At 40.5% G+C, this 23,282-nt stretch overlaps 1 protein-coding gene across 3 annotated transcripts; it reads right to left on the bottom strand.

Annotated features, from left to right (window-relative positions):
• Positions 1-92: 92 nt before the first annotated feature.
• On the bottom strand, positions 93-22,696 carry OGT (O-linked N-acetylglucosamine (GlcNAc) transferase). 3 transcript variants are annotated; one of them, XM_033072279.2, is made up of 22 exons: positions 22,528-22,694; positions 18,762-18,942; positions 17,625-17,868; positions 16,056-16,124; positions 12,929-13,045; positions 11,566-11,645; positions 10,183-10,378; positions 9,814-9,954; positions 9,541-9,641; positions 9,206-9,359; positions 9,000-9,101; positions 8,577-8,756; positions 7,688-7,846; positions 6,974-7,063; positions 6,127-6,252; positions 5,523-5,693; positions 5,291-5,407; positions 5,044-5,211; positions 2,914-3,066; positions 1,997-2,249; positions 1,688-1,811; positions 93-1,152 (listed from the first exon to the last, which is right to left on the bottom strand). In XM_033072279.2, exons 1-22 carry the CDS (start codon positions 22,562-22,564, stop codon positions 978-980), a joined length of 3,138 nt encoding a protein of 1,045 aa, XP_032928170.1. In that variant the 5' UTR covers positions 22,565-22,694; the 3' UTR covers positions 93-977. The 3 variants fall into 3 exon arrangements, with proteins under 3 accessions (XP_032928170.1, XP_032928171.1, XP_032928172.1); XM_033072280.2 differs by having other exon boundaries at positions 18,762-18,912; XM_033072281.2 differs by lacking the exons at positions 93-1,152; positions 1,688-1,811; positions 1,997-2,249 and adding an exon at positions 3,212-3,333 and having other exon boundaries at positions 2,953-3,066; positions 22,528-22,696.
• Positions 22,697-23,282: the final 586 nt, after the last annotated feature.

Genomic DNA, 23,282 nt, shown 5'->3' with positions numbered 1-23,282 from the left:
CTGCCCGAACGGCTGCTCCAAACATCGCACAGAGCAAAGGCCAGCACGGTTTTCTCTCTGACGACAGCACAAAACGTGAAACACCGGTCAAATCAGTCAAACTGGCAAACCAAAGCTTTATTTTTTTTTTTTTTAAGTCTTTGCTACAGTACCTAGGACTGCACCCCTATACATAATTAACAATCATTCCTGAAAGATCTGTATTTGGCACCAGTTTGTGTTCACCTCAAACACTTGTGGGGAGGATTAATTTCAAATCAAATTTGGTTTTTTTAACAGAAGAGGAGCTGCCATCATGAAGCCGATTAGCTGAGTTATTGGAGAAGCTTAAAAAACAAAACAAAACAAAACATAAAAACAAAAAGTCCTTATCTTAACCAACACGTTACAGAGAGCTCCAAAACAGAGGTCAAACATTAAAAGGCTGATATAGGCTCAAGTGGTTTATAAAACCTATAAAAAAAGACTACACCAGCACATACGCCCTTTCAGTCCACGCAGTTTAGAAATGAACACAGGGAGCAACTCGCTAGCTGGAAATCTTGTCATGGGAGAACCACATATATACCAACAGGAGTACCCAAAATCAAATGTTAAAACGCTCCAATTCCCAATCCACATAAAAGGAGAGAGGTTTGTAGGAAGATTAAATCAATCCATGATATCATATAAACTGGTTGGGCAGTTCAAACTTCCCCCAGCAATCACTTTGCCACTCATACACACGGCTCACATGTACACGGCTCAATCCCATCCAAATTCCTCATGGAATAAAAGGATCCCAGGCTCTACTGAGTCTTTCCCTATCATGCAAGAAGTAAGTCTGGCTGTGCTTTAATCACCATCATGTATTACTTCAGCCACAGAGTACCAGGCAGATTAAGTAGAAATGCACAGTTTTTAGCTCATCATCTCTGCACAAGTGTTGGAGAGGCTCAGTTCCTGGAGAGTTCCTGGTGGGCACACCCAGTCTCTCTTCATGCAGACTCGCTGGCCTCCACTGGCTTGATCATGTGGTCCGGTTTGTTGCCCGCAGCATAGTGATCCCACATCTGGAGGTACAGCCGCTCCAGGTCCATCGTGTACTGCTTCGTGTTGAACAAAGGGCTGGATATTCTCTGCTTCCACACTTTGCCACGGATTTTTTTCAGGCTACAAAAGAGAGTTAAAGCAGTCATGAGTCGTTCCAAACACTGCATAATACTGTTTACCTTTGAAACCTGCTATTTTCAGCTAATCCAGAACCGCCTGTACAACTGTTTCAAAAACAACTGCTACCCCAAATTCCTGTTCTATCTCCTCTCATTTCTGATACACGCCAGTACCACCACTTCAAATCAGGAGGGCTGAAACATTAACTCGCATTATCTGCGGTGCAATAACACTTTACAGCATGATTTTAATCTAAAGTGATAAACTGCTTAATCTTCAATTTAAAAATAACAAAATATGCACTGCATTGCACCTCTCCACATAAGCAGTTTCTTCAGAATTGTTACTCAATTAGGAGTGCTGTTAAGTTACCATAAAAGCAGAAACTGAATTAACTGCAGCACAAGACACCTCTAGAACAGGACTGTCCATAAAATATCTGCAGGATTAAAACTACTGATGTCTCAGCACTGTCCCCAAATACTGTACTCTACATTCCTGATGTTCCCACATTACAGAGTTGAAGTTTGCTTACTATTCCAGGTCAGTTCCCAGTTTCACAGCAATATCCTCATACTCTTGTCTGCTTTTTGCAATGAGCTCAAGACAACCCAGGCAAGTGAGCTGTGAGGCAGCAACTCGTGAGGCAAGAGTCTCACCTGAAGAAAATAAAAGGCAAATCAAAACCAAGAAAAACCACCAGGAATGAGTTTATCAAGTAACTTAAAACACACCAGGAGTTACTTCTGCCTCTATAAAAGGCAGTTTTGTAGTGTATTTGCTGTTACTAAAAAATTATTAATATTCCAACCCATGTATCAATGTAAGTTCACTGCTGCATTACCTGGCATAGTGACCATTGGAGTCCCAGCCCAGAGCACATCCATGCCAGTTGTGTGCCCATTGCAAAGGGGAGTGTCCAGACAAACATCAGCCAACTGCCCTCTCCTCACATGTTCTTCTTTGGGGGCAACAGGTGAAAAGATGATTCGGTTTTGGGCAAGACCCAAGTTTTGTGCGTACTGCTGGATATTGGGCTCTCCTACAGCTGGGAAACGTAGCAGCCACAGCACACTGTTGGGAACTCTTTTTAGGATCTGTAACAAAAATAAGAAAATACAGGAAGTTCAGAGAGGAACATTTACTTCTCTGAACAGCAATTGGCACATACTAAAATGAAGCAGAAGGTATTGAGTACTTTGAGGTACAGAGCAGAAATTAAACAGATCATCATTATGAATGAGATCACTGGGATTGCATTTCTGATCGCACTGAGACAGCAACTTTGTGCAACAGTTTACAGAGCAGTTCCTTAAGAGAGTAAGTGAACTTTATGATCTCGTTTACTTGGAATATTAAAAAAAACTAGTCCTAAGTAGTTCTCAGCAATACACTGTAAGATGGAACCTGATACACACGCTCTCCACTCAGATTTATCAATGTATCAACTGCCAAGGCCACTTATAACTGAGAGACTAAGGAATTCCAAAATTATTTCACAATGGAGAACCAGCATACTTAAGCTATCCCAAACATAAATTTTCACCGGCTAGATATACATGTATCATTTGAAATACATCTAAAACCCTCTATATTCTACTAACACTAAGCCCTACAACATGAGCACTGTAAGGATTCAAACGGCTCAAGTCAATGTTTTCCACAGAGAAGTGACAACTTAACTTGCATGAAGTTTCTGCTAACCTGAACAGTCTTGCCAGAAGTCTGATCATAGATTTCTTACTGGATACAGATACTCACGTTAGCCCACATCTGCAAAGTGGAAGGATCAATCTTATAGAGCTGATTGAAGTTACAGTACACAACAGCATCCTCTGGTAAGCCATACTGAGAACGGGTGGTAACAATTATAGTCCGTGGAACCTCTTCACCAGTTGCTGCTTTGTTGTTTATCTAAAAGGAAAAAAAAGCCACTGAAACACTGAAACTGCAGAAAGACTATGCCCTGTGGAATTGTCCTAAGACACATTTGTTAGCACAACAAATTACTGTAAGCATATCTTTGGTTTTATGATACAAAACAAAATTGTCTACTTACCCACCGCAAGTATTTAACTGGTATGTGTACACGCTTGTGGATGCCACAATGTTGCAACCACCAAGGCAAAAAACACTGGGCATTTTCATGCCCTTCCTATATCTCCCCGAAATTCCAAGTAACTGGAATAATTGGAAAGAAGAATCATATAAAGAGGCATTACACATGGAATCCTATCCTCTTTAAGGTCACGTAATTTCCTTGAGACCAAAAATGAAATTAAAACTGAAAGACAGAATAAAAAGGTATTTAGAAAGCAAAGGTGGGGTTTGGCTTGTTTGGATTTTTGTGGTTTATTTTTGGGTGGTTTTTTTGTGTGTGCTTTTCTTCTTTAAGATAGAATACAGCAAGCATAGAACAGATAATCAGTAGATGTAGACTCATATGTAACTGATAAGACTGTAAGGAACCAGTTGACAAGGAAAATGATGAAAATGCTGAAAATTAGAAGAGTTAATGACAAAGTTTAAAAAAAATTGATCTTACAGCCTTCACAAAGAATAGGAATATCCTAACAAAATGCAGCAGAGGATGAAGTCGAAATAATCAAATTACCATGCAAGAATCTTGAGGATTAGTAAAGTGGAAGCAGGATTTAAATTTTTTTTTAATAATGACATGCAATGATGGGATCAAAACCACATAAACAGAGAAGGCAACTCAGCTACTTAGAGCCTTTTTCCTTATAGATATGTATTTTTACATAAATAAGTATTTAAAATTTAGACAGTGGCATTGCAGCCAACCACTGATGACACACTTCATGTGACTGACAATGACTCACTATCACTGACTGTTAGAAGATGCACAACAGCTCAGCAGAAGTTGATAAATATGCTACTTATCCAGGTCATTGAGACCTCAGAAAACACAATGCTCAGTTCTTGTTGACCTATGCCCAAAAGTAGCTGATCTCAGCACAAAGAAGTGCTATATTAGCATCACTAAAAGACAGAAATCCTGTTTTAGGAGTGCACAGACAGAGCTGAGAGTGTTTGATTTCAGTGGTGGAGTGTTAAGACAATAATCCTCTATGATTCTCAGATGACAACTTCAGAAGAATTGCTAACAACCTTACTGACCAAACTAAGACAAATTCAACCCAACTCAAAGAAAACTCTCGGTTGTGAAGGAAACAACCCAAAAGTAAACTAAGGTATGAGACTATGAACAGAGCAGTGGTAATAAAATGTATCAAAATGATGTAAAAGAGGTTCCCAATGGACTGTGAACTGAATAAAATTCACAAGATAATGAGTTATGCCAATGTCAGAATATGCCATTTCTAAAAGTGAAAAACTGTTCTGCAGTAGAAGGGTTAAACACCACCAGTAACTGTCACTAAAATTCCATGAACTGTTAAGCACTGAGAGGTGGTAATATAGTGCAAAATTCTGAAATATGTAAGGAGATGAATAAATATTGTTGAAATACAGTGGAACAACTTTGCCTCTATTCTATAACTCAGTAATTTTTTACTAACACCAAAAACCACAACTGACACTGAGTAACAGGTCACAAATCTTGGTAGGTTGCAGTTGGTAAGGAAATCTTGGCTTCAAATTCAGAACAAGTAAGTATCTTCTTTATGCAACAATAATTAATTTATTTGGACTTTAGATACCTCTAGATACAATTCCTCTATCTTTGGGGGGGGGGGAGAGATCATCTTCCAGTACATCTGTGGCTTATAATGAGCTTCCTTCAGTATGACAACTAAACAAATCAACATGACAGAAAACACATTTGCTTGGAGGTTTTCCTTCATTCTTATGTTAAAACATACATATATAACATAAACACCAAGACAACAGTGTCCTGAAGTGCCTCACCTGAGTAGTTGCTAATCCATTACTGATGTTGAAGCCATTGATAGTAATCTGAATTTGCCCACGGTTTATCATCTCAATCACAGCCTCTGCAATGGTGTTCATAGGGATCACTGGCATGCTGAGGGCAGCATTGCCGTCAGCGTTGTCACAACTGTCAGGACACTTCATCTGAGATAAATCACACAGAGATCAGAAGGAGTACCACCTTCAGTCCCCAGGACTGTACACAGACAAGAGTAGCTCTCACCTTAACAATCTTGACATCAGGAAGGCTGTCAAGGAATGCCTTCAAGTCAATGCCATTCAAAACAATCCTGTTATCATAAATATGACCATTGGACTTGAAATCAATGACTGCTTTTTTCTGTCAAAAAAAAAAAAAAATTAGAAGTTACAAGACCCCTTACCAATACTGAGTGCCATTTCATAAAGACACTTACGGAAAACACCTACTTTTCTTGCCCTATCTTCCAACGTACCTTCAGATGAGGGAACATGTTGGCATGGTCTCCAATAAAGAAAGTGTTTGGCATGTAAGCTAATTTCTCTGAATACTGCTCAGCCACCTCAACTGGTGAAGTTTCTTTATCTGTGATGATATAATCCATGAACAATGCCCCACTGGTTCCAGGATACCCTAGCCACATTGCCTAAAAAAAAAACCAAGCAAGGTTTCATTTCCATGTGCACTGCAAAAATAAAGGCGGTTAAATGCCAACGAATTTTAAGTTACATTTACCACATAGAGGTTCAAGTTCATTCTTCTGCTTTACCAACTGAAGATCAATCTCTAACTCCAAACTTTCAATACCAAGATAGTGAATAGCTCAAAGATATTCTAAAATTGATCTCTCAAGCAAATTTTCCCCACAATGTGCATCTTGAAGCCAGAACACCAACCATCAGTGATTACAGCTTTTCTCACCTGAGACAACTCCTGTAGTCTAGAATGACTAATGTAATCTGATTAAGGTTCCTCTCATTCTCTTTCCATAGGCATTTTAGAAAATCCTTAGTCAAAAAATGCCTCCAAAAAACTCTGACATTGATTCTGGCATACTAAGAGCCTTCTAACTCAGTTACCTGAATAGGTGCTGGTCTCAGGGCAAACAATTCATTTCGGGCTCCTTTGGTGTAGCCATTCATATTAATGAGAATGTGAATCCCATCCTGATGAATGCGGTCTGCAGCTTTTCCATTACATGGTATCTAAGAATAAATAAATAAATACATAAATATATATTCTTTTTGTTTTCAGTCTTCCAGTAATAAATGTGGTTAGTCATCAGTGTAACAATGGATAGATGCCAACTGCATAATTTAAGCGAGACTTAAATCTTGTTATTCCTGATTTTACAGAAGCACAAATCCTCAGTGCAGCAATAAAGCTGAACAGCAGTAAAACTAAAGCTAATGGCTAGAAACTGAGGTTATACAAACCAGAAAACCCTCCTCCACATCCACTCCTCTAAGGCTGATTAGTAATTAAAGCTCACATAGGGCAAGTGGCACGTTCACAAACTAAGGTAATACAGAAGATCAAAATGAAGATCAAGAATAAGCCAGTTAACTACTCTACAGTGTTTTGCCTTGACTTCTGTGTATACTGAAATCCTGGTCAGATTTCATAAGGCAAGCTTAAATGTATTTGCAGTTGTGACATCTTGACTTCTCCATAACATTTAAACATGACTTACCTTGAGATCTAATGTGCAAGTTACTAAATATTGGTAATGTTACTTTTTAATAATCTGAGGTCACAAGATAACCACCACATCACATAATGCCAAGACATCTACATTCTCAAGACTAACATCAGCCTAATTCAAGAAATAATTGCAACAAAGAAATTTCAAACTACAGGCCCTTCTCTTTCTTCATTTAGAAAAATTTAGGTTTGCTAAAAGGTCAATGCATAAAACAAGCTCACCTGAGATAAGTCAATGAAATGATTTGCTTCAGCCATCACTTTTACACGGAAGTTTGTCCCATCATCAGGACTCAGGGCATAACAGAATACCTAGAAAATGAGGCAACAAAAACTGAGTATCTGTGATAGCTTCTCCATAAAATAATTGTGCTATATTGTGATTTTAAATTACATTTAGTTTCACACAAAACATTTTTATTTCCATGGCATCTATCAGTAAGTAAACAAGTGAAAAAAAAAAAAAAAAAAGAGGCACTGGACCATTTTTTGATACCTTTGAACCAGGCCTAGCTCTGGTGCCACAATATGGCACTGCATCCTGCACAGACATATATCCAATGTTCTCATCAGTGCAAGACAAAGTAACTTTAACAGACAGATCTGCATAAAAATTAAATCTCTAAGAATTCCTTCAAGTCACCTCTGACTTCTTAATTAGCAAGAATCGTAACTATGAATCAGCTTGAATAGACAAGCTAAGCCTCAGGGAAGTTTTTTAACAATGACTAGCTCTCCCAAGTAGGAAACTGCAAGTGTATCTGAAAACAGCACTTCATACTGGTAAAGGAGGATGACTTGTGCTAAAGAACTCCTTAAGCCGTAAAAAAACATACCCAAAAAGCAAAAATTTGTTCTTGTTTAATTGCCTGCAATTTAAAAAACTGCCACTTATAGGCAGAGTTAAAGCTTTAAACATGCCATTTTTATTTTTACCTCGAATTTGTCTGGGTTATGCATGCCTGGAATTGACTGCATTAGGTGTGAGGTTGGATGATTTCCAAAATCAGAGCTCACATAGCCAATACGAAGTCGACCTTCACTGGCCTTCAAATCCTTGGGATGTTCATATGGTGGCTTGTGAAGAACATTAATCTGCCAAGAAAATACAAAAGTGTTTACAAACTCAGGAACTAAAATCTAAACAAAGGGACAAAAGGGAGTTTGCAGAATTAACCTCATCCCACATTCAAGCAAGCAGTCATGGACATCTGTTGTTCCAAACCTGCATTCTACATATTCCACTGGAGCCAAGTGCGGTGCCCACACACTGTGTCACAAGATGCGATGTCTCTGCTCTCAAATACAGACATCACTACTGCATCTCTGCTTTTCTAACAGTTTCAGTATTCCACCTGTGATTATTAAATACACTGATACCACATAACAGTCCTCAAGAAGTTTTCAAACCACAAGGCATTTGTGACCAGAACAGGATTGCTGTGAGGCACCACAGCATTTGTGTTTTTCTTTCCTCTCCATCTTGCCCAGGCATCAGTTGTAACCACTATCTCTGACAGGATTATCAGGCTACTCAGACAAGTCACTTTGACAAAGTGTTATCTTCCATTAGTTAACCAGACCCTCCCACCAGCTGACAGCACATTTTCAATTATAAATGGCAACCTGCACAAGTAGTCTGTCTCAAACCTCACAAGCACTAAGAGCTATCTATGAACATGACATCTCATCTCTTCACATGTCAGTGACTCAGAAAGCTTACAAAGGCTAATACTGACAAATCTGAGTATTAGATTTTGAGTAGGAACAGGCAAAACCCCAAAGAACTTCAATCAATAAACAACAACTATATAGAACTTCCTACCTTGTCCAAACAGAGATTTCCATGTCTCTCAGCAATTGCCTTCCTAAAACTGTGAGAAAGGGGATACAGCATGCTATGATGTGGGTGTACAGAAGGCAGTCTGTTTTTCTCCAGCTGATCAGCTACAATGCTAACCAGCTTCTTCATTCTTTCATCATAGTCTGTCCAGTCACAGACAATCTACAAAAAAAGGAAAAACAAAGATTAGGACAAAGGATAGTTTCCTTTGGCCTGTATCAGTTATTTCACAGGTTGAGATTAATGTTTCTTCCAAAAATGGAAGTGAAAACTTCTGTAATTACTGCTGATGACTGTATCATTTTATCTCCTCATTTAAGACTTAAGTCTAACTCTTTACATTTAAATAAGTAATGTCTTGCAGAGGAATTTAAAGAATTATAATCAAAATCTCATCTTCCTCACCTGCAAACAGTGGGCCAAGTTACAATAGGCATCTGGGAAATCAGGTTTAAGTTTCAGAGCAGTACGGTAAGAGGCAATGGCTTCTGGTATATTCCCTGAATCCTGTGAAAACGCAGAAATGAGTCAGCAGGTAAAAATATCCTCAGGGTAACTACTCACAGTGCCCCACCACACTCTTCTAAGAGTGAATCATTCGCATGTGCTACCTTGTGAATCGAGGCCAGGTTGCTGTGGGCATCAGCAAAAGCTGGGTTTATCTGAATGGCACGGGTGTAGCACTGCAGAGCTCCCTGAACGTCCTGCATCTCCTTCAAAGTGTTTCCCATATTAGAATAAGCATCTGCAAATGTGGGGCTGATTCTGAAAAAAAAAGAGAACGTCATGAACAAGAAGGGCTCCTCCTCCAACGAGAAAACATACTCATACCCCCACTTTTCAATTTGAAGAGCAACTATGGAAATTACAACATGTAACTAAGTCATCTTCTGTACAAATCTAGGTACTTTCCCGTTAGGAAAGGCTGGGATGAGTATCCATTTACCTAATAGCCTCTTTGTAATGCATCAGAGCTTCCTGTAACTTTCCCTGCTGTTGCAGAACACTTGCTAAGTTCGAATGCGCTGCAGCAAACTCTGGAAACACCTGGAAGAAGAAGTTGACTCTGTCTCAAACATCTCAAGCAGACCATCACAAAAATATCTGTGCATTTATTACTGTATTTTCTTCCTTCTTTTTTAGAGAGGGAAAAAAAACTTATATCTTATTACACATTCCCAGCTTGAAACACCCACCTCTCCCTCACACTCAACTGTACCTCAAGAGCCTTCCGATACAGACGGACAGCTTCCTCAATATTGCCCTGCTCCCGCTTGATGTTTGCCAGATTGTTGAGAGAATCTGCATGAGTGGGACAAAGTCGAAGGGCTGTGTTGTAGCATTCTTCTGCTTCTACCACCTTCAAAAAAGGGGCACAGTTATTATAGTAACATTTACTGTAAAAGCACCGTTTATGAGAAGTCATTATACAATCACTTTTAAAAGGTTCAAGATGGAGATTCCTGAATTATTCTTCCTTTTAAGTAAGGTTAACATCCATCTTAACAACTTGCCCAACAACTTATCAAGCTGGTGTCTATTAAAAAAGTGTTCCCTGTAATTTTAAGAAGAAAAAAGTGCTCCTTACACTGCCTTTCTCCTTCAAGGCATTGGCCAAGTTGCAGTAGGCGTCAGGGAAGTGGGGCTGGAGCTCAATGGCCCTCCTGTAGGTGTCTATGGCCAGGTCTATCAGGCCCTGCTCATAGTACACACAGGCAAGGTTGCCATGCACAACTGCATGATTTGGGCTCAAACTCAAGGCTCGAAGATAAGCTGCCACAGCTCTGTAAGAAAATAGAGGAAGAAAAAAAAAGAGAAGGTAAACTATCATCCAGAGAGCAGGAATTATTTACCTTGGTACAGTGAACAATGTTAAGTCTTCTGGAAAACAAGCACAGCTTTCAGCTACTTCTTTTAAACACTCCTCATTACTAGGAAAAACACCTTTTTTTCCTTATCCCATTTTCTGCCAGTTTATTACTGAATTTTAACAAGATAAACAGTGTAACATTATTCTCTCCACTAACCTATCCTTTTTTACTTAAGACTTAAATTATCACTTTGATCAAAAGTGAAATCTTTAATTATATGCTCCTATAGCACTATATAGATGGCTGATGTATTCAAATCCAATTTCTAGGAAAACCATAACAATACACATAAGTATATGTTTAAAAGGTGATGTAAAATCTGAAATTATGGAAAAACATGCTTTAATTAGTTTGGTCCACCAACTGATGATTAAATCAGACATCACTGAATCATTTATACTGTATGTGGTGCAGATAATTAACCTGTTCTCTGAAAGCTTTTATTAAATTTGGGGCCACAAACCACAGCTATCAGAAATTAAAAACCAATTACCAGATGCAATATGGTACATTGCACATAAACAACACAGCCTGGATCTTTTCCCAGAAACAGAACATTCATGTATCAGATCAGAGGTCTCAGAACAGGTTAGTTCAACAACACAGCAACACTACTGCAACCCAAGGACATAACATGAGGCAGACATGTCACAAATACAGAATATGCAACCAGATGTTTAGCTGAATTCCAGCCCAGTTTGTCTCACACAGAAGGGAAATTTTAGAAGAGACACACTTGTAAATTATGCTCTGAATCACATAATGAAAACAGAGAATTCAATCATTCAGGTATTTCTTGAACATCTTATATTCACCCTCCCCAGCCTTAATTTCAAATCTATTTTCATCAGAAACTCTCGTTTTTGACAATGCATTAAGTACAAGTAAGCAACATGAAAGCATACATTTCACTGGATTTTTTGATTTTTATTTAAATAGACCAGCAGTCTGGTCTGCTTGCACTTCAAAGCCATTTGCTTGCCAAGCTTACAGCTGAAATCTTTGGTGTCCCTTGTCCATAGACACTTTACAGAAGGAATATAATCTGTATCTTGATACATCTGACTAGCCACAGAGAGCAGTAGTACTGATCTGCTTACCTGTCAAATATCCTTGCCTCCTTCAGAACATTTCCCAGATTGATATAAGCATCCAAAAAATTTGGGTCAAGTGTTACAGCCTGAAAATATTTTTGAAGTAAAAGTTTTGAGCATTAAACACAAACACATTTTCAATGAAAGTGAGTTGTTTGCTGCTTTTTAAACATTTGATAAACATAATATGCAAGCTTTTTAAGATTTTATCAATAACCCAGTAAAGAAGGAAAACACACAGATCAATCACAGAGCAAAGTTATCTATCTGTAGAAATGATAACATGTACTACCTTCAAATTTATTTGTCTGCTTACCTACTGAATTGCAACTTCTGCAGAATAAAGTGTTAGGCTGATCATACTTAGCACTCCTGTCTATGATGCTCTATGTTGTCCCTAGCTTGTTTTTAGAGAAGAAACCCTAAAAAACCTTATCTGTATCCTTAATATACTGCAAAGTAAGACAGAATTTTAAAGCTTTACCAGTGCAGGAAAACAGGCTGTTCACAAGAACAAGGAAACAGCAAATGCATCATGTGTGCAGGGAAAATTCAGTAGCGATGTAACTAAAATATCTTTGCTCCCTTCAAAACTAATAAAACGCAAAAAAAACCACTTAAACTGAAGCTATAAAAGCTGCAGTACAAAGCTACACAAGCCCCACTCTTAAAGTCTCATGGGAATTATTAGCTCCAAATTAAAATACTTCATCTATCACTAACTAGACACATATTAAAAAAAAAATAAAACCAAAACCTTAAGCAGCTAGATTTTTTTTCTATAGATTTAAAGCTGTGAATTTCAGGAAGAAACTTTTGCATATCTTAAATTCAGCTTTAGGGCACTCTAGAAACTTTAGAGATGAGGACAAAATTAATTACAACACCAATTAGACGCTAATTGGAATATACCACACTACTACTTTAAGACACTAATCTGGAGAAGTCTGAACAGTAGTGAAAAATAACCCTGGAGAAGAGGAATTAATGTGTCACTTAAAACTGTTCTTTCTCAGTTAGGCAAAGGACAGTAAAACCTGCAATACAAATCACAATGCAAAACGATTTTAAGCACCAAGTTGATTCTTTCTCTCACACACAAAACATCAAATCAGATTTTTATAAAATTTAGACCGGAAAAGGGCTGAAGAATAATTTAATTAATTCTCTCATATTTGATGAGTGTGAAGTCCTAGGGGAGTTCTAAATGTCTCTCTCTAGTAGCATACAGGTAGTCTGAAACATCAGCAAGCTTAAAAACAACTAACAGGATCATACAAAGTTCTCCACTGTGAAACTATCACCTGCAAGCACACAGCTGCATGTACATTGAAATCTATCAATGAAGCTGACTCTCTTAGGTAGTTACCTTTTCAAAGTGATGAATTGCAAGCCAAATTTCTCCTTGGGCATTGAAAACACAGCCAAGATTACTCCAAGCCACTGCAAAGTTTGGTTGAGTCTCAATTGCTTTTAAGTAACACGCCTTGGAATAGTTAAAGAAGAGAGATACAAGGGAAGGGGAATATTTGTAAAAAGAAAAAAATGAGAAAAAATAATTGTTAGTATGCCTTCTCTAACCAGCCAAAAGTGACCCTGCAGTATAGGCTAGCTTGCGCCAAAACTAATGCGCTGCAAACTGTTGTTGATCCTGCGCCAGCGCAAACCAAAACCCAGGTGCAAGCCCACCATTTTTCAGTTATGCTGGTAACAGATTAACATTCCTTCAGACACCAGACTGCCAAAGAAAATCATCTTAGAAACAATGCAAGTAGTTCAACAGGAACATCTGCCGCCCTTAAGTGCGTAAAAATCAAAAAATTACCAAGTGAAAACAGCTTCACTCTGAAACAAGATTTCTGAATATTCTAAATCAGATAGAAATTACTTAAAAAAAAAAAAAAAAAAGAAAAAGAAAAAAACTACTGAAAAAGATAAAGCCATTCCTCAGTTTCAAGTGTGCTTGTCAAATCAGACACACCCCATCCATATCTTGTTTCCCGGTTTCTTCAAATACAATTCAACCTCTCCTGCAGCTTCAAAACCTCAAATGACAGGATTGCATGAAGGTTTAGGTCCCTGTAATGCAAGCGCAAGAAATCGCTGCGCATCCTACCCAGCACGGCGCCACGCTATCGCTGCGAACTGCTTGGCTCTAGTGATTGCCCCAAGGTGCAGTGAACAGCCAACCAGAATCATTAATCTACCAGACAGGCCCACATAAAACTCGCATGTTAAATTTGATGTCTGGACTCTGTAAAATGCGTTACAAGCCAATTTTATCCAAAAGGCTGCAGCCTGGAGCTCGGGCAGTCGCCCGATCAGAGATTAATCATCGAGTCAACCGTTCACGGGGGCTTTAATCGCACGCAATGCGCGTTACCGCTGCGCAGCCTTTGCGCTACTGCAGGATCACAGCGCATCATCAGAAGAGCAGAACGCTGCAATCCAAACAAAGAAGAAAAAAGGAAAAAAATGAACAACCGGAAGAGTTAGAAGCTTTTACTATTAACTATCTCCAATTATTTCTTTAAAAAATATTTTAATTTACTTTTACTTTACTTCTTTGAAAGAATTTGTGGCTAATAGTATAAAATATTCTTACATTACTTGCTTGTAATTAAATATTTTAAGCTGTTTCTGAAGCCACAAGACAGAAGATTCAGGCATGGAGGCAAATGGTTTTGCTGTGGCAGTTACAAACCCGTTACCATATTTCTCATCATGTGACTTTTCGGTGCGTTCCTTGCTGGAAGAGGAGGAGGAGGTGTGTGTCTGCCCTAGATCCAGGCCTCGAGCTCCCTTCAGCGAGGCACCTTACGCATGGAATAGGAGGTTTCACCCACCTGAAACCTTCTAAATACAATATCAGTGGTGAAAAACCAAAAACAAGAGAGAAAATAAAACAAGATCATTAGTAAGAGTTCAACAAAGCAATTGCATTTTTTTGGATATGTCTTAACACATGGGAATGAGGATAATCTGTCTGTAACAAGGGAGACATGCAGAAGGGAGAGGGTTAATCGGGCAATTGCATACAGCAGGGACTTTTTTTTTTTTGGAAGAAAGGCTCTGAAACATCTACAAAGAAATTAAATTTTAGTTCAAACTGTAAGGAATCTGCTGGCTTGATCTTTCAAATGGACTGATAACCAAAGAAACACATTGCAATTTACTCCAGATATTTTTCCTCGTTTATTAAGTTCTCACAAAACGGAATAACACTTTCAAACTAGGTGTCTCCAGAGCTCTGAAACAAAGAAGTCAGCAACCTAAGGCAGGCGCAGTGTCTTGGCCTATACCAGTCACACTAAAGCTGCAGTGAAGTGCAATTCATGTTAGCTGTCCGCTTGGTGGGCTGAGAACCAAGTGTCTCAAAGACTGTTCAACTCTGAATGCTGCTACACAATGTTTTCAACCTGGATCCGGCCAAATCAATCAGGCTGCCCTAGGGTGGTACACGCATCCAGGTTGTTATGAGAAAAAAAAGCAATATTGAATTTTGAACCTGCAGTCCCCATTACCCCATAAATATCCCCACCCTCCCCAAATGGTGCTGCAGCCAAACAGACAGCTACGCTGTTCATACACTCCACTTCTGAGCATGCGCGTGGGGCTTGGAGCGACAGCCGTGGAGCCCAGAGTGGTTCTGACTTCTCCACACTCCTCACCCCTGCAGCGCGGACGCGTAAGGTGGCTTGTAACAAGACAATTTCTTTCTGCAATCCAAATTTTAACGTGCCAAGAATTTTCAACTCATCTTGGTGTTCGAATTCTCAGTTTAGGAAATGCACGACTGCTAGAAGCCACCTTTCCACTACAGCAAGTTTTCTTTTGATCAGTTCATTTACCAAACAAACCAGCTTTGTCCTTCCGATTTCTTTATTTTGGGGGAGGGGAGAGGGAAGACATGAAGAAAAGATATTGGGGGATGGGGGTGGGGGGGTGGTGTGTGTCGCATACTGCAGCTATTATTTACTAGCCTTTCTTCCACTATCAAGGGAAGGGAAAAGTTAAAAGAATAAAAAGTCTTTAAAAGCCAATATTACAAGGTAACATTTGGATAAGTTTCTTCTCCACTTACAAGCCACAAAGGACTTTAGAAGAGCGGCCTTTTCAATAGCACCTGCATCGTACAGGGATCTCGAGCTAACCACAGGCTCTCTGCTTGGCACCAGCAGGCAAGCCTCAGATCTGAAGGACTGTTACTTATTTCCAGATGAAAGCATGATGAAGCCCCTGCCCAATACTTCAGAATGGTATCAGATAGTCTAGTTCAGCAGCAAGGCTTGGTAACTTTCCATTTCTTGACTTAAATCAACTTTTTAAACATGGACATGCCATATCTTGCCCTGCAACTACTCTGGGGTGTTTCAGTGCCTTCAGTTTTCAGAAGTTTCTTGGACTGTCTGTAGATCAACGCAGATTTGGAGACTTGGTGCAAAGTTCAAGTTTTCAAAACACTGACGTTTACATGTATTCTACCCAACACCTACCTTGGCTTCTTCCAAGCGACCCAGGGCTTTGAGCAGGTTCCCCAGGTCACTACGAACACAGTACAAGTCCTGAAAAATCAAAATCACACCATCAGCTTCAGGACTTCAGATCCCCCACAGGTCTTCACAGAGAATTTGCAAGGAACACCACATCTTAGTTTAATTTTTAATAGATACATCATGAACGTAATTTATTTTTCTTGACCTAAGATCACAAACAACAGATAATCTGAGCAAATTTAGTACTGTATAAGTACAACTTTAGAGAATTAAAAAGAAGTATTTAATACAATTTCTATTATACAGAAATAAAATACCTGAAAACCAATGCCCCCCAGCAGCTTAAGCCACATGCAAACATTTCAAGCCCATTTATTTTTTTTTTCCAAACCTGTACTCTTAAGATACACCATCACCATTATGGCTTTTAAATAGATATATAAAGTGATTTTGCTGCCTGTATTCCTAAAGAAGTTTTCCTCCCTGTTTTGCCCATTAATCCATCCCTTTCCAACAGCTTTACCACATGTTCTTGTTCTTTTATTTGTTTGAAATGAAAGCACAGTCTGCAACACCATTATCCAGCAGTAAAGACCAGAGAGAATGTAGACATTTTGTCAACACTAATGAAAGAATTTACTAACCTAAACAAAACTCAACTCCTGAAAAAAATCCCACCATCTCACATTATTCTAACCAGTGCATCCACTAGTCACACCACCTGGCACATTAAGTTAGACAAGTTCACACTGGCTTAAGAGCAGAGAAATAAGGTTCTGTGCTCTTGCTGGACTGGGTTTGCTTTTCCTACAGAAATAGGATTTATGCACATGGGACCAATGCTGCACTTGAAGCACTTCTTATCAAAATGTCTGACCAAAGAGCAAGCAAATACCTTTATCACACTGAGCAATACTATATAAATTTAATGAGTATGATGCAAAATAAACAGAGGACAGCAGTCTGTTTACTAAAAATGTCAATTTGAAACAGTTACAAGCAAAAATCCAAACACCAGATCAATCAACCTTACAGGAGTCACAGTCAGTTTCAGTCTATAAAACCTAAACTGATGTTCCTGTAAACCAGCCCACAACAGAAATCTAACTCAGTCTACAGCAGAAATCTTACCAAGGTAACACTCTCACCATGAAATTTCTGACTTCATGATAAAGTAATACCTGGGCATTTTCCAAGATCTCTCATTCAAGTCTAAGCATCTATTCTCTCACTGAAGTACTACCCTAAAGCACACAAAGCTAAATAAGGGGCCATTCACTGAAGCTTCTGCCTTCAGAAAAGAAAAACCAAACCTTGCTTTTCTTTTATCTAAAAAGGTAAGTATGTTACATATACAGTAAAGCAAACAACCAGTAGCCCTTACTGCAATATACAACTTTTTGTGACAAAAGCCACTCAAAGACCCTTAAAAACAGCATTAACTGCTTCATTAAGTTTATGGAACACAGGTTGGAAGGGTTATCTATTGTTCAATCTTTGAAAACTGCTACTTTTGTGTCCTCAGGCAGTAATAAAGAATGGACTTTTATAAATTAAGGCATTACTTACAGGATTGTACTGAAGGGCAGACACATATGCCTGTACTGCTCCTTCCATATCACCTGCAGCTACGAGTGCAGCAGCCAAATTAATATATCCATCAATGAAATCTGGTTTGAGGCGCAGTGCATGTCTGTAATGTTCAATTGCTTCCTGCAGCTGTCCACGCTCCTTGTACACATTGCCTAGATTTGAATAGGCTTCAGCCAACAGTGGATTCTGTTTGATTGCCAAAGTGCTGAAATGAGCAGACCTGAAGAAAATAGACAAGTTAGCAAATAAAAAACAAACAAAAAAATCCCAAACAAACCCACCCTCCACATTCAGTATTTGTCTGTTTATCTAGTTACTCTAGTGAACATTCATACTTAGGTGAGCCAAACATACAGCCAAGAAATCTGGACTCACAGAGCTGCCCTGTCTCTTTGCGCTCCCACTTTAAACTCTGACCGCCCTAGTTCCCATTTTAGGCTGTACTGAACAGAGAGAGCTCTCATTTACAGTCAGAAGGGTTCAAGTTGCCTCACCAAACCTGAGCTCAACACACTTGGAAAAAGTATTACAGCAATTCCCCTTCCAGCACCTGTATGCTTTAAGCAATGTTCCACTTGATATTCTTTTCAAGAGGCAGGACATGACTTAGATGCAAAATTCTGTTGTATCCTCACTCTTTTTATTTTCCTGTATCTCAACTACTACAACTTGAATCAGAAGACTGTATCAAACAAATCTAAGCCAAAAGTTCTTACTTTCTTCACCAGCAAACATGAATTTACAGCTAGAACAAGTGAAGTTCAAAATGCTAGAGGCACAGAAAGCAAGATCAGGAACAGGCAAGCAGAAAGAATATAGAAACTACTTTCAGATCACAAAATTCCTTTAACTAAACATGTTGTTGGACAGGAAACAGTCTTCTAACCTTAAGAAAAAAATCCCAAAACCACAAACCCTTAGACTGTAGGTGGAATGAACATTAAACATGTAAATACTGCCAGTACACACCAATGTGGCTGATGTTCCAACGTTAATATGCTCAATATTAAAATAACACGACAGTAACAGCAATGCCTCCCGTTTGTTGTAAAGCTGCTGAGCCCAATTTGCATTTCTCTTACCCCAGCAAAACAGCAGAGGGAAGAAGCCTACCTGTCCAGTCGGCGACACTGGAAGTGAATGGATGACAGTAACAAGAGCACACCAGTGTTATCAGGCTCCTGTCTCCAGAGCTGCATGCAGTGTCTCTCTGCTGCTTCAAAGTCTCCTGCCTGATACTCACGATGAGCCAACTCCGCTAACCCTTGGAAGGAAAGCATACGTTTCGTTGGTTCTGGAGAATCACCAAAACATTTAAAGGGGGAAAACAAAAAGTTAGATGATGGGAACAAACAAAAACAAAACAAAACAATGAAAAAAAATGTACACGACTAATGGATGAAAATGTTTGAAATGATATGAAACAGTGACAGTTAGGTGACAGTTAGGACTCTAAGATCTTATCTGTACCAGTCCTTGACTCCATCAGCTAATAATAGAAAAATGCAGACTGTAACGACTACAAATATTTGTAAGTCAATCACTTTCTATTATTCTGAAAGAGACTCCTGTCATGATATGATATTTTGGTTCCTAACAGTGGAAGTGCTGCTAACAGAACAATGACTCTCCTCATCCTCCCACACGACTGAAAATCCTATGCTTTGCTACGTTAAAAAAAAGTTCTAACAATTTAATAGGGAAATGAAAGATGGGAGACAAAGACTTTAATTAAGGACTTGAACAAAAGAATGTGCAAGTAGTGAAAGACCTTAAAAAATACAAAAAAAAAATCACAATGGGCAAAATTCCTTGCATCTTGCATACTCCTATATTTTCTCTGAGGAGTCAAAATCCCTTCACAGAAAAAAAAATTATCTTGGAACAACAATATTTGAGGAGAGACAAACATACACTTCAATGATTATGCAACTGGCCTACAGGAGGAACCATTAAACAGACAGGGTACAGGAAAGGAGTTAGTGCTCCTGGAAGCTTAGCTGAAACAGGAGTGACAAAATAGTTTTAGTAATTAATACCCAACTGTGGAGAACAAAATCATTAAATGAAAACACCACCTGTTTTAGACAAAACAACCGGAAGTGAGAAAAGTAAGTAAAATTTCTCACAAATTAATAAGCAAGTGCAGCTTAGAAAAAAACCCACAACCATTCATCCTAGGAAGAAGTGCCAGCCTTCAAATTCTGCCTTTATACCAACAACTCTTACTATTGAAAGGTTTGATTACTGCAAACATCTCTCATTTTCCCTCCTGTACTCTGCAGCCCCTTAATTCAATTCAATTAACAGCTCCCACCTCATCCTACACTTTTAAAATTTGGAATCTAAACGAAACAGATAAACCTTTCCTAATACAAGAAAACACTTCAATAGCTGAGCTTGTATTTTTGTAGTGAGGCAATACAAAAGTCCAGAGACTCTCATGCTTCTGTGAGAACTTTAAAGATGGCCAAAATAATCTTAAAGAGACTAGGTACAGATTTACTGCCTAGTGTTTGTTTTATGAAATTGGGATTGATGCAATTTATTTAAAATACTTTCAAATTTGGAGTTTTACCACCAGTAGGTTTTAATACATGACTGTGAGTCCTCTATGATAGAAGCACGGTAGTTTTTCCAGATATTGTACTGTCTCTGTCAGTGCTATAAACTGTTTCACAGTAACTTGGAACTACTACTGTCATTTTCAGATAACTGACAAATTAGTAACCAAGTATCTCCATCTAGATTAGATTCCTGTTTTTCAAACCCTAAGGGCAAAGTGGACTTCAGGATCTGGTTAAACCTACTGGCAAAGATAAAAAGCTACAACCTTTATTCAACGTAAGAATGTTGAACTGTGGCTGAAAACCACACCATTAATAAATGGTGCTGACAGTAATACTGGAGCACCAGCAGACTGTTCCTCACTTGGCCCCTGTGCTGTTAACAGGTTTTGCCCTTCTGGCAGTCAGCATATTTTCAAGTTCCGCTGATGGCACAGAGAAACCAGATTGAGGAAGAGCATGTCTCATGAAATCAATTTCCTCTTCAAATGCATTCCAGTTGTTTCAGAAAATTTCAAAGTAAGAAAAAATAAGAAGTACCCCAAAACAAAACAGAAGTTTACACTTCCAGACTTATGATTCCAGGGAAACAAACTTTCAGTCATGATCTAATACTACACTTTGACTAGCTAAAGCAAGAAATCAAACTGAAGTTGCAAATTCCAGGGCAAGAGAGGAGGCAGTGCAGATTTAATACCTGGGAATGAGAACTACTGACAAAATCAACAAAAGAAGAAACACCACTTTCTTTAATTTATCAAACATCTCTGTTTACAGAACAACCCATCCTTTGTCTCCAGAGAAAAGGCAAACTCAGTGTAAAATTGCCAGTCATATATCTCCAAGAATTTATTTTATAAATGATTGTGAAGTTCACTGAAAAGCAGGAAACGAACAGCCACATCACAAAGTCCAGAATGAGTAAAATTTTTAATACAAAGTTGGCTGGAAGTTATGCAGTGCAAAATATCCGTAAGACAGCCCACGAATGGATGCTCACTGAACCAATTTGTAAAGAAAATAATTGCAGTGAGGAGTCACAGCCAGGAAAATCCCTTATCAAGTCTTGCATAAATGAATTTCTGTACCTAGGCTAACTTGTGCTGCATGGTTCGACAATGACCTTGGAAAACTCTAGTATAGTGCTGTGACAATGACCTTCCCTGAGGTTTCTAGACAATACAAGCAAAACAAAAAGCTGTACAGAACCATCAGAAACGTGCCTAAGGCCATTTTCCCCCCACAAATACCATCCTAAACACTTGCAATACACTCATGCTCAACCTTACACGCAGACACAACCTAGTTCCAGACAGCAGCAGTGGTTACCTCCAGCTGGGAGGTGCTGGATAGCACAGGACTCTCACCAAGCGTGCACGTGGTTCTTTTTAGCCCCAGGGATCCAGGCTACGAGAGGATGCTGCAGCCTCGCTGACCACACACAGTTCTAGCTGAGAAGGTCCGAAATACCGTACTGCAGCACTTTTCTGTATCACTACCGTTTCTTTTCACATCCCTATCTCCACACTGCTATCCCATCTCTTTCTCCAAAAATCCTCCTTTTCCTAAGCATCATTTTCAGGTCTTCCTGCCCCTCTGGGTAAAGAAACACCCAAAATCAGGGGGATAAAAATGTGTTGTCCTTTAATCCTTTGAGTAAGCATAACACTTCTTTCTCTTGCTCTACAGAGAAAGTCAGATTTCTCCTCCATTCCTCAAGTTCTGGATCTCCAAACTAAATTTAGGGCAGGATCTTTCCTCCATACAACACGCTATCTTACTGTTCAGAAAAGCGCTTTAGGGCTCGACTATGCCACAGAATCACAGAACGGTTTGGGTTGGAAGAGACCTTAAAGATTATCTCGTTCCAATTCCACCGCCATGGCCAGGGACACCTTCCATTCGACCAGGCTGCTGAAAAAAAAAGTCTTGCCCAAGTGCAGCGAGCGATTCTGGGCAAACCAAGACACATTTTGGGTCAGGCTTTTACCCTACTTCGCCCTCTAACGCAGTCACCTGATAGTCTGATAAATATAGCAGCGACCCCGCCGCACTCACACCTCCCCGCGCCTCCCCGGCAGCGGCCGGGGCTGCCCACGGGCAGCGCCCACCGGAGCGCACCCAGCACCGCGCTCGGGCCCGGGGCTCACAGACCCCACAAAGGCGACGGGGGCACCCCCGCTCTGCCGCGTCTGGAAACTTCCGCCGGGTGCGGGCCCAGCGAGCGGGGAGCGGCCCCGGGGGCGAGGGCACGGCCCGGCCCCCGCTGTCCCCGGCCAGCCCACCCCCGGGGGCGCCGCAGCGCACGGTACCTGTGCTGTCCGCCACGTTCCCCACGGAGGTCGCCATCGGGACAGGGGTCGGGGAGGCTGTGGCGGCGACGGCAGAAGGTGCGCTCGGGCCGGGCTGTACCGAGCTGCCCGCGATCGCGGCGCGCTGAGGCGGCGCTCCCGAAATGGCGGCGGCGGCGGTACCGAATGGCCGCGGCCGGAACTATCTCCGCGGAAAAGAGTCCGGGCGGCGCCGGGCAGCGCTGCCACACGGAGGGCGGAAGGACCTGCTGGAGCGGCGCGCTAGAGCCCCAAGGTTATCCTTCCGCGTGCAGCGCTGCGCCAAAGGCGGCGGGACTGCGCATGCGCCGCCACCTCCCGGTACCCCCGCACGTGGCCCCGCGGAACCGGCGCTCACACAGCGGGACAGCGGAGGTCACGGGGAGTCAGAGCTCAAACAGCGGGACAGCGGAGCTCACGGGGCGTCAGAGCTCAAATAGCGGGACAGCGGAGCTCAAACAGCGGGACAGCGGAGCTCACGGGGCATCAGAGCTCAAACAGCGGGACAGCGGAGCTCAAACAGCGGGACAGCGGAGCTCACGGGGCATCACAGCTCAAACCCCGGGACAGTGGAGCTCACTGGGGCATCACAGCTCAAACACCAGAGGAGTGGAGCTCAAATATCGGGCCAGCGGAGCTCACCGTGTGCCTGCTGTCATTCATCGGGCCCCGGCCCCCCCGGCGCACAGAGAAAGAGCAGCAAAGGCTGTGTCCCCATTCCTGCTGTGTTTCCATGA

Source organism: Catharus ustulatus, chromosome 14, assembly GCF_009819885.2.
Source record: "Catharus ustulatus isolate bCatUst1 chromosome 14, bCatUst1.pri.v2, whole genome shotgun sequence".
NCBI lineage: Eukaryota > Metazoa > Chordata > Aves > Passeriformes > Turdidae > Catharus > Catharus ustulatus.
This window is presented reverse-complemented; position numbering and strand designations above follow the sequence as displayed.